Genomic DNA, 10,628 nt, shown 5'->3' with positions numbered 1-10,628 from the left:
GTAATTCCCTCTTCATAGCATGGGTCCGAAAAAGACAGGAGCAAGGAAAAGGAAAACCGAGGAGGCTTTAGGAGGAGAAATGGAGGTAGAGGAGAGAGGAGGCAGGAGGAGGAAGGACCGTGGCAATAAGAAATATGTTGGCGCTCACGTTGGCATTCAAGGTGAGGCCTAAGGCTTGTTGGACTCCCCTAAAGTGATAAAAATACACACACACATGCATAAGCTCTGTCACTGTGTTGTCTCCTTCATACGCCTCCCAGGTGGGATATGGAAAGCAGTGGAGTCCTGCACAGAGATGGGTGGCAGCAGCTTCGCCCTGTTTCTGGGCTCCCAGAGGTCATGGAAGAGGCCAGCGCTGAACCAGGAGGCTGCAGCCAAGTTTCAGGAGCAATGCTCCCTGCTGGAGTTTGACCCAGCTCACATCCTGCCACATGGATCCTACCTGATGAACTGTGGATCTCCTAAAGAGGGTTTGTCAGACACTGATGGATATCTCATGCGAATTCTGTGCTTTACTGACTTACTCCTCTGACAAGATTGCCTGGTTTGTTGCACCCAGATGTCTTTGAGAAGAGCCAGGCCCTGCTGGTGGATGAGCTCAGCCGCTGCAGCCTCCTGGGCTTAAACCTGTACAACTTCCACCCCGGCTCATCCCTGGGCTCCATCACTACTGAGCAGTGTGTTGAAAAGATAGCAGGAGCCATTAACCACGCTCACCGGCAAACACCTGCTGTAGTCACAGGTACAAGGGGTTAAAACCAACAAGAAGAGCACAGACCTATGCAGTAGCCCTGAAGCAAATACCTTTCTGGTGAAGCTCATAGTATGTGGAGACTGTTTGACTGTCAGAGGTTATTTTATGGTGTATTTGTATTATTAACATATCTGTATATATGTACTTGGTTCTGTGATGAGGGGGATCAATTTGCAGCCACTGTTCCTTTTCTCTGATGAGTTTTTTGAGTCATTTTGCTGTATTTGGGGACTGATGTATCTGCAATTCATGGAGGGGCTACTGTAAAATATGACTGAAAAGGCAGCTACTCCAACAAGACATATTCAGTTGAATTATCAATGTGTGTCAGCATTAACAAAAGTCCTAATATCACCATGATTAAAGTGGTTTTCCAAGAAAGTCAGAAACATGGAGGCAAATGAGGCCAGATAGTCACTGGTGCTCATGCGCCAGTGACTGCAAAATTATGTAATGCAGCAAGAGAAGAAGTGTGAAAATGTTAAATACAGGAAAACTGATTTAACAGAGAGGAACAGACGACAACCTCACAAACACTGACCCACGGACACTTAAGGGGGTATTTGCCCTGTATCGCTACAAAGTACAGTCCCTCTAATTACATTGATTTTAATTCATACCTCTTGACTTCTCAAGCAAACATTATGAGCATCACCAGGATAGGAACTTACTACACGACCATGCTTTTAAGTATTTGAGCTCAGTGCACCAAGAGACCTTGGCAGTAGCAGCCAAACCCAGTGCGCACAAATTAAAGCTGTATGTCATTAAATCACAATTGGTGGGTTAATCCCTTTCAATGTAATTAATAGTGTAATTAATAAAATTGTGCTTTAGTATGTATTCAGGAGGATTAATATTTTACTACCTCCTCTCAATTATTAAAAAAATTAGGCATGTCATCATCTCATACAAAGCCATTTGACCTCAGACTGACCTTGGTGTTAACACATAACTTTAAATTAGCAAAACTGACTGCAGGCTTGACACCAGCGTTGCATTACTTGTGATTCACAGCACAGAGTGCAGTCCTTTAGACTCACATACACCAAGTATGTGTCAAGAATACACTGCAGTGGAATGCCAGCGAAAAGCACAGAGGCAGTAGTAAAAACTGCCCCCAGGCTGTGCTTCAGGAATGAACAGTGGCAGCCAAACCGATTCTGAATGTGGATCAGGTGTTGAGGGAAATATCAGAGTTGAATGGGTGCATCTAACTGATAGTGCCTTCTTTTCCTTTGCCTGCCCCCGTGTGGTCAGTGTTGGAGAACATGAGCGGTCAGGGCAGTACGGTGGGTGGTAAGTTCTCCGAGCTGAAGAGCATCATAGACAGAGTGAGAGATCAGACCAGAGTAGGAGTGTGTCTGGATACGTGCCACGCCTTCGCAGCAGGTGAGTGAAACCTGAGGTTGATCTTTATGTCCCACAAAATCAACACAGATCATTTACAGTCCCTCATGATTACAATATTGGTTGGAAAATGACTAAGGAAAACTACTTACCTCTAGTTTTTAGTTTGCTCCATGGTATAAACCTAAAAATCAGCTTCTCAAAGCAAAGCTGCTGATGATGTGGAGGAGAAGCATGTGAAGCCTAAAAATATTGAAGCTGCCAAGGGCTGCAAGTGTTGCTTCTTGTCTTGGTAGGATACGACCTGGCTGCAGAGGGAGGAGTGAAGGCCATGCTTGATGAGTTCGATCGGGAAGTAGGGCTCCACTACCTTAAAGCCATCCACCTTAATGACTCCAAAGGTGCAGTCAGGATTCACACACAAAAAATACCAAATAGCAGATTAACTAGATGTTGAGTTGTATGAACTTAGACTTTTTATGCTGTGGACACTCTGTGGACTCCTCTCTGCCTTTTTTGCAGGTAAACTAGGCTGCAACCTTGATCGCCATGAGGACATCGGCAAGGGGCACATCGGAATCTCTGCTTTCCGAGACATCATCAATGAGTCCAGACTGGACAACCTCCCTCTGATACTGGAGACCCCTGGAAGGTGAGATAACTGCAGAGATGAGTGTTCAGTCTGTGAACAATGGATAGATATGATCCATGCACTGTAAAACTATCTTTATCGATTAACAAAACAGGAATATAGGAGAGAAGAGTGCGTGGTCTTTTCTGACTGAGTTATGTTTTCTTTGTGTTTTTGTAAAATAATGCCATTGCAGTTTTAATGTGACTGTTATATCCTTTCCCAACAGGCCAGGATTCGAGTATGCTGAACAGATTGAACTTCTCTATTCCCTCTGTGAGAACAAATAGAAAACACAGTCACTGTAGCACAGCTGAACTGAACCCTGCAAAAGCCCAGCCTACTAATCCGTTCAGAGAGTTTAGATGTTTGTCAAGGACCAAATTGGATGGGTGGTGGAGCCTGTTCCTCTTAAACACACAAAAATTTATTTGGTTGTTATTCACTGTGTCATCAGTTTCAGTGGGCTTTGTTCTTGAATGTACACAAGTTGAATAAATGTGCTGTTGCAAGTTTTTGACTTGTGAAGAGTCGCCTTGTTCACAATGAGCCATTAGAGGGCAGCAGGAAGTCAGAAATACAGCAAAACCTGATTTCAGATTCCTCAATGCTTTTAGTGTCAAATGATGCAGGCAGAGATGGGAAAAATGTATAAAAACCCAACTTGCATGCGCATTTCTAATGGTGCAACCTCAACGGATAGGATCTAATATAGTTATTAGTATTTTTAATTTCCTTGTGTTCCTGTGTTTCCTGTGTGTTGATATAAATCATATGTCATGAAATGATATGTTTCATTACCTGTCATGTCACCTTATTCAGAAGGAAAATAGAAAAATGAACATTTCAAGTATATCTATACCTAATTGGCACTAGTCATGTATGTAAATGGCCTTGTAAGGACCCCCTACAGCACACACACACACACACACACACCCCTCTCATCCATAGTAAACCCCCACATTCCCCTCAAAATCGTCCAGCTGTTGAGGACCAACACTTCGACGCAGCTGTCGACCCCTGGGAGGACGGCAATTGATTGTCACACCTATTCCAACACCCCATGGTCCACATAAAGATGCGTGTACACACACAAACACACACACACTCACGTAAAAACTTGGAAACATACAACTTTCTGCATGTGAATGCAGCTGACAAAATTGTTCCAGAGAGCAGACATAAAGAGAAATGTGGGATTGAGGGCATGAACCATTGATATTGTTGACTTCACTGTGACTCATAACACTCGAAATATAGTACAAAGCCAACTAGACTAGACTAAACTTTTCCCACAGTTGTGTGTATTTATTTTAAATATAAAAACTGATATGATGGTCTGTTTACAGGTGGTTAAGATACAAAAGGTAAAGCAGCAGTAGGAAATCTTAGAGACCTTAAAACTAATCTCAAGTAAAGGATGAGAAACTAACCTTCCATATTCTTTACTTTTACTGCTCTAAAATGTACCTTTCTGCGATTTCTATTCTTTTTATGCACAATACCTGTATCTTAACTCATTTCCTAGCACTTTTTGGTATTCGATCTCAGGATCACAGGTTTCTATTGCTCTGTTATCTGGGCACTGAGAATTTGACCTTATCCTTCTCACTCCTGTTTACATACAGCATTAGTTATCTTTGATTTTAAACTCAATCTACGGCTGGATAAGAGCGTCGAGTGAAGTGTAAAGTCAGAGCAGGTCCAGACGGCGTGTCTTTCAGTGTGCTGTTAACAGAGACAGGAAGTGGAGGTGCCTGGCCCAAGAATGTCTCTGCTCTCAGGTCCCACCCACAGGAAATGCCTGTCCGGCCTGTTTGAGTCTGCGCTGACGAAAAAAAGAAGTCTGTTTTTAGCGGAGTTTGGCCTCTGACGGAGGAAAGGATGGATGGAGTTGGTCCTGGGTCTTGTATGCTCTGTAGTTTAGATAAGCAGATGTCTGATGGTTTTCAGAGGTGTTCTGGTGATCTGGTTGGGTCAGGGGTTACAACCCAGGAAAGCTGAAGACTAAACAGTGAACACACATTCCTGAGCTCTAAATTAATCATTTGCTGGAGGAGGCATGTGGAGGGAAACACCGATGGGAATATAAAAATGCCTTTCCATTCTCTAATTATCTTAAGATGTGTGCTATTAGCTGGTTCTGGTGTACTGCGTGCTCATGTTTTGTGAGCGCTTGTCCAGCCGTTCCTTCTCCTCTTTCTCTGTCATTACATTACGCTGTGAATACTTTCCACTGCAGCCCAAAGCCACTGATTTAATTATCCAACTTTGTAAATACTTCCAGATATCTTCGGTTAGACTATTTCAGTGTCTTGCGAATCGCCAACTGATGATCTCTCCCTGGACTCGGTTTTACATCAGACTGATAGCTGCTGTGGAAAATAGAAACGAGCCTCTCACGGCCTGCCAAGATGAAGCTGGAAAGAAATCTTCGACAACTGAAATGATATTTTGTCAACTAATCTTTTGTCCTGCAATTTGTTCCATGCAACCGTTTTAACGTGCATGCACAAACTAAACCCTTTGCTGTTGGTTTTCAGTTACTCAGTTTCCTATTTTTTCCTCATTTATTTTAGCTGAGGGGCCTGTGCATGAACTATGCAGTAAAACCACACTTCTCCGCTGAACAGCTCCACTGGGACAGTTGCAGGCTTTTGGTCACAAGTGCAACCAAGCTAAGGGAGGGTTATGTGTGCTCTTGCAGTCCATGCAGAGATTTGAACTGCCAATCCAAGTCTTATCTGCACATCAGTGGCCTTTATGCTGCCAATTATAAATATACAACTGTTTTTAGGGGATTATAACAAATGTCACAGCCATTATTTCATAACCGACTAAATTAGTTACAGTCTTCTTGCTCGCTCCAAACACATGCTGCTGCAAAACAGCTTGCATCGCTTATACTGTATTACAGTGCAGCATTGTCTACATGACATGCTTTTCATTAAAGAGTTTAATATAGATATGAACAGAAGATGAAAGAGTACCCAAGAGTTTTAAAGAGGTACCACGAGTTAGCACAATATATGTTTCTACCTCATGGTAACTGCCACATTACTTGTACCTCTGGCCTGGGAATCATTGCATCAACACATTACAAGGTGCACTCTTATTCCCCAGGAGTTGTTTTTGATCTGTAAATGACTTTTCCAAATGGAATTCAATTAACAAAGTCAGCATTCATGTGGCTAAAACATCTGAGTGAAGAGTGTTGACCCAAGGGAGATGAAGACTGATGTTTGGTTCAACCAGTTAACATGACTACAGAGGGAAAGAGGGAGATAATACAAAAAAAAAAAACAGGAAAGAGGGAGAGGATGACGGAGAAAGGACTGTATGCGTGGCTCTCCTCTTCCAGTGTGGCTTGAGCTGCATGCTGAGCCAAACTTTATCCGTCCCTCTATACCCACAGTCTGATTGCTGCATCTGCCAGCAGTTCCCAGAGAAGATGCCACACACACACACACACACAAAGTCCTATGTATTGCTTTCACACACATGCTCCTACAAGCCCCAAAACTCACATACACACATGAACCGAAGTGCTCAGAAGAAATAAGAGCTGAAGGGCAGGGTGGAGTCCATTCTGCTGTCTCTGCAAATCTTTTATTTTTGCACCTCAGCAGCGGGGCAGGCATCATAACTTACCTTCATGATATAGCATTTCATTTCCCACTGTGAAGGAAAAAAAAAAGGAAGCGCGGCTGTGTGTATTTGTATGCTATGTGTATTTTCGCAGACCCCTACGTGGTCAAGCTGTGTGGGTATCTTGTGGCCTGAGTGAGAGTGTTGTAACGAGTGAGCGGCTGTTGCGTGTGTCTATAAACAGAAAGGCTTGAAAAGGACTGACCAGTGGACAAAAAGCTGGAAAGCAACAAACAATCTGGAGAAGAAATTTCTCCTCGCCGCCATAGTGAGGTCACAGATATATAACATCCCGCTCTATATAAGGAGACCCGCTGTGGCTCCTTCTCTCATTCCTTCCATTTGTCCTTCTCCTCTTCTCCTCCCCCCCTCCGATCCCTCTCTTCCCGTTGGCTCGGGGTGAGGAATGCTACCCAGTGGTGGCTGGGCATCGGGCCACGAGGAGACAGGCAATCACAGCAGCAGAGCAGGAAAAAGACGCAGGAATGAAAGACCAGAGAACAGAGTTAGGATGGATGAGCACTGCATGAACGCATATCACAGACCTTCACTGCTGAAGTCATCTCACTTGTAACTACTGCTCACAGTAGCAGTTGTACCTCTTTTTACCCACATTTGTCTCCGCATGTTGTTTCTTTTTCTACTCTCAAGCACACCAAGGAAAACCTGGTCCACCACTGCACTGGTCATACAGCACATTCATTGAAGAAAAGGCACAGAGACAAATTTCTCCACCAGAAGTTTTGTCAATAGTCCTCAATGCAATGCAACCACAGTTTGAATATGCTGCTGGTAGAAACGGCTTCGTCAGTTGCTCAAAGCAGCAACACCATGGCATTATTCTCTGTCCACTGTCACTTCCCTTCATTTGAAAACTGCACCATGGTATCGCCGTCACTCTTCCCACCGCTACAGTTCATTTATACAGCTCAGACACTGGGAACCCCCTTCTGTGCGTGTTTTCAATGGCAGCCTGGGAAATGCAGTTAATCACTAACTAAAGATTTCCAGGGTGGTTTGATGGAAAAATGCGACACGAAAAAAGAAAAGATGAGTAAATAGCTCCTGAAATGTAAACATGATGAAACTCTAACAACAACTAATCCTCTCTTTTAAAGCTGCTATAACCAATATTCATATTAGCAATGTATACAACTAACATGTGTAATGTTAAAGCAGACAACCCAATGATCACTTTTATCGTCCTTCAGTACATTGTTTTGATTTTCTGTTCCATAACTTTATTCTTTTTGGTTCACTGCTCTCATCATCCCTGTTCCCAGCAGCAGTAAGCAGCAGTTTTCAGCGAAAAACAGCTCTGATGAATCCACTGCATGCTACCTGCTCAGCACCAAAGAGCAGACAGACGAAGTTAGCAGCTAGCTGGTGAACACAGTGGAGCATTTAGCAGCAACTGCACCAGATATTTTCTTCAGGAGTTGATGGAAACAAAGAAGAGTGAATATTGGACTAACATTCAGTATTTCTCCATGTCTTCTGTACGACTAAATAGAAATACCATCCCAATTAACTCCAAGTAATAACAAACACCGAGAATGTCACAAAATATCTCACGCACAGAAAAACCCCACTCTTAAACCTGTTTTTCCTACTGAAATAGCTTCAGGCAACAGAATCTGCACACACACACTATTGTTTTCGCACTTACAAGCTTGCCACTGCAGCCACGCTGTCATTTAGACGCCACTGAGCCAAACATGTTGAGGACTAATTACAGTGAGGTGAATGAAATCACTCTGACACCACCAGCCGACACAGACTGAGACCGAGGCTTTAGATCAGCATCCATGTGTTGATAAATGTGTCCAAACACTCCTCGAGCATGTGCTGCATGTTTTTGGTTAGCATGATTGCGGTTTTTGCTCATGTTTTTAAAAAGAGGCATGTCTAGTGTCTGTGTGTGTGTGTGTGTGTGTGTGTGTGTGTGAGAGAGAGAGAGAGAAGCCAGCACACACGGGTCAGTCTTCCAGGTCAGTCATCCATACGCGAAGAGCACAAAGGTTAGACATTGACATTCCTTGCGGCACAAAAACACTCCTGTCCTGACCTCTCTTCTATCAGGGCTTTGGACATCACCATCCAACGGATTAACTAAGTAAACACATAGTACAGTTTATATAAGAGTCTCTGTAATCACACCTTCTGATTCACAGGCTTTGAAGAGAGAATCCATACTCTCCGCCACACACACACACACACACACCCACACACACACACACACGTACACGCATACAGCACAGAAAACAGCATTGCTCTGCCACATACCTTCAGTCTGTAAATAGCCTCCCTTCCGCTACATCTTCCCTTCCTTTGCGTCTTTTGACAGCCTGTGTGAATCCATAAATCACTGGGCCTCAGAGCCTGACCTGAAAGGTGACATGGCCGAGGTCACAGGTTGATATGGACATGGTGGTCAAGAACCAGTGCTGGAGGACTGTGAGTGTGTATGTGTGTGCACATGAAGGTGCAGTTGGACACTTAGAGACAGTCAGTAGTGTGTGGCAGGTCTAGACTGATGTATTGCCAAAATGACATGCCTGTTATTAAAGGAGCAGTTCCTCCAAAATGAAAGAAAACTAAACTTCCCTCTTTCCTTCTTTCCCTCTTTCTGCTATCCATTAGTCTAAGTTGTTCAAATGTAGTTTGCAGAGGCTTGCAGATGTCAGCTGTAGCTTGTCTCAATATAATAGTTCAAACAGATTTGTACCACTCAAAACAAAAACTCACAATAATCAGTGGAGGATAGATGAAAAAGTGAAAAATTATCTGTTTTTAAAGAGCAACTCAAGTGGCTTAACTTGTCGCTGATGTAAAAGTGCACTCTGGGGTGTGTCAGTGCACCATGACATCACTGCTGGGCGCCTCTGACATGGTGGAGGTAGCCTGACGTATCCGCCCGGCCAGTGTCGTGTTCAGTTATCATGGAAGCTGTGGTAGCGTTGGCTGGAGCAGATCCCACAATGTTTTTCATGGCAATCAAAGGTTTATTTAACAGTTTTAAGTAGATTGGCAACCTGTAAAGTGGGGATTAAAGGGTTAAAGTTTAGCATTACTCAAAGGTAAGATCAGGGAAGTCAATGAAATATCCTCATAAGAGTGTGTGTACGTGATTAAGAAACAGGACGGGGAACAGGACGGTCTTTGCTGGGGTCTCTGTGACTCTGTGTGTTTGTGCAGGTTAGAGTGTGTGTATGCATGTGCCCGTCTTAGTGTGTTTTCCTGTTTTAGCCTCACATGGACATAAAGTGCGGTCTTACAATAGCCCATTGTCCCGTCTCCCCTCCACACTTCCTGTCAGGTCAGAATTCACGGAAATTAGGACATAGTGCAAACAAACAGCGGCGGCTACAGCTCTCCACCGACTGTCGGGCCCTCCAGGAGGACCCCGGCTTCAGCTCTGGGTGTGGGCGGTAACGTTCCTGCCAGGAAGCTAATCAGCGTCGCATCCCAGCTCGGCGAATGCAAGGAGATCCACATCTACATCTGTGTGCACACGGATGCGGGTGAATGTGGAGTGATGGGGACCGGAGCAGGAGGCTGTGAGGGGCGGAGAGTGAAGTACAGTAGGGTTGGGGTTGGAAAAACTAAACCAGGAATGGTGGGGATTTCCAGCAGAGACCTTAATGGTTTAAAGTCTGTCAAATAGAGTTTCACCTACAGTGTGTTGGTTTTCTTTGGTGGGAAAGCGGATTTTTTACATTTTTAGGTTTCGGTGCTTATGACCAGTGTCTTTTTCAGCAGCCTGGGTTTAAAAAGTAAACGTGTCTCTCATTTTCTTCATAGATAAAATCACTGCTCAAGAGTTTTAAGCCACGATACAAACCAAGGAGTCATTAGATGAATCTGAACAAACTGATTCACGGCCAGTTTGCTGGGAAGATCTTTGTATGCTAAAGAAGAAGCTACCACCAGTTACCGGTTAGCGTAGCTTATCATAAAGACTTAAGAATAGGAAACAGCTGGCCTGGTTCTGTGTAAGAATGAAATAAATCTGCTTCCCACCACCTTTATAACACGTGTGTTTAATCCACACAAAAACAGTGTAAAAAGCAACATGTTGTGTGCCTCATTATTTCTCATATCATTTATTCGACCAGTACCTTTTATATTCATCTTTATTTTACTTCTATTTTAACAGGAAGTCCAATTGAGATCAAAAATCTTGTTTATAACTTCCTGGAGTCCTTGCAGCTCATTTTTATACGAAATTAAGCAAAAAAGGTA

At 43.6% G+C, this 10,628-nt stretch overlaps 1 protein-coding gene across 1 annotated transcript; it reads left to right on the top strand.

Annotated features, from left to right (window-relative positions):
• Positions 1–19: 19 nt before the first annotated feature.
• Positions 20–3,250, top strand: LOC139220303 (probable endonuclease 4). Its single transcript, XM_070852381.1, has 7 exons — positions 20–161; positions 261–470; positions 560–742; positions 2,015–2,146; positions 2,401–2,505; positions 2,627–2,756; positions 2,965–3,250. The coding sequence occupies exons 1-7, from the start codon at positions 20–22 to the stop codon at positions 3,023–3,025; spliced, it is 963 nt and encodes a 320-aa protein (XP_070708482.1). The 3' UTR covers positions 3,026–3,250.
• Positions 3,251–10,628: the final 7,378 nt, after the last annotated feature.

This window comes from Pempheris klunzingeri, chromosome 20, assembly GCF_042242105.1.
Source record: "Pempheris klunzingeri isolate RE-2024b chromosome 20, fPemKlu1.hap1, whole genome shotgun sequence".
NCBI lineage: Eukaryota > Metazoa > Chordata > Actinopteri > Acropomatiformes > Pempheridae > Pempheris > Pempheris klunzingeri.
This window is presented reverse-complemented; position numbering and strand designations above follow the sequence as displayed.

What these genes read in the sequence shown, in the direction of transcription:
- LOC139220303 (XM_070852381.1), top strand. Translation starts at nt 20, where the DNA reads ATGGGTCCGAAAAAGACAGGAGCAAGGAAAAGGAAAACCGAGGAGGCT. An exon ending in AACACCTGCTGTAGTCACAG is followed by an intron (nt 743 to 2,014) that starts GTACAAGGGGTT and finishes CCGTGTGGTCAG; the next exon opens with TGTTGGAGAACATGAGCGGT. An exon ending in CCACCTTAATGACTCCAAAG is followed by an intron (nt 2,506 to 2,626) that starts GTGCAGTCAGGA and finishes CCTTTTTTGCAG; the next exon opens with GTAAACTAGGCTGCAACCTT.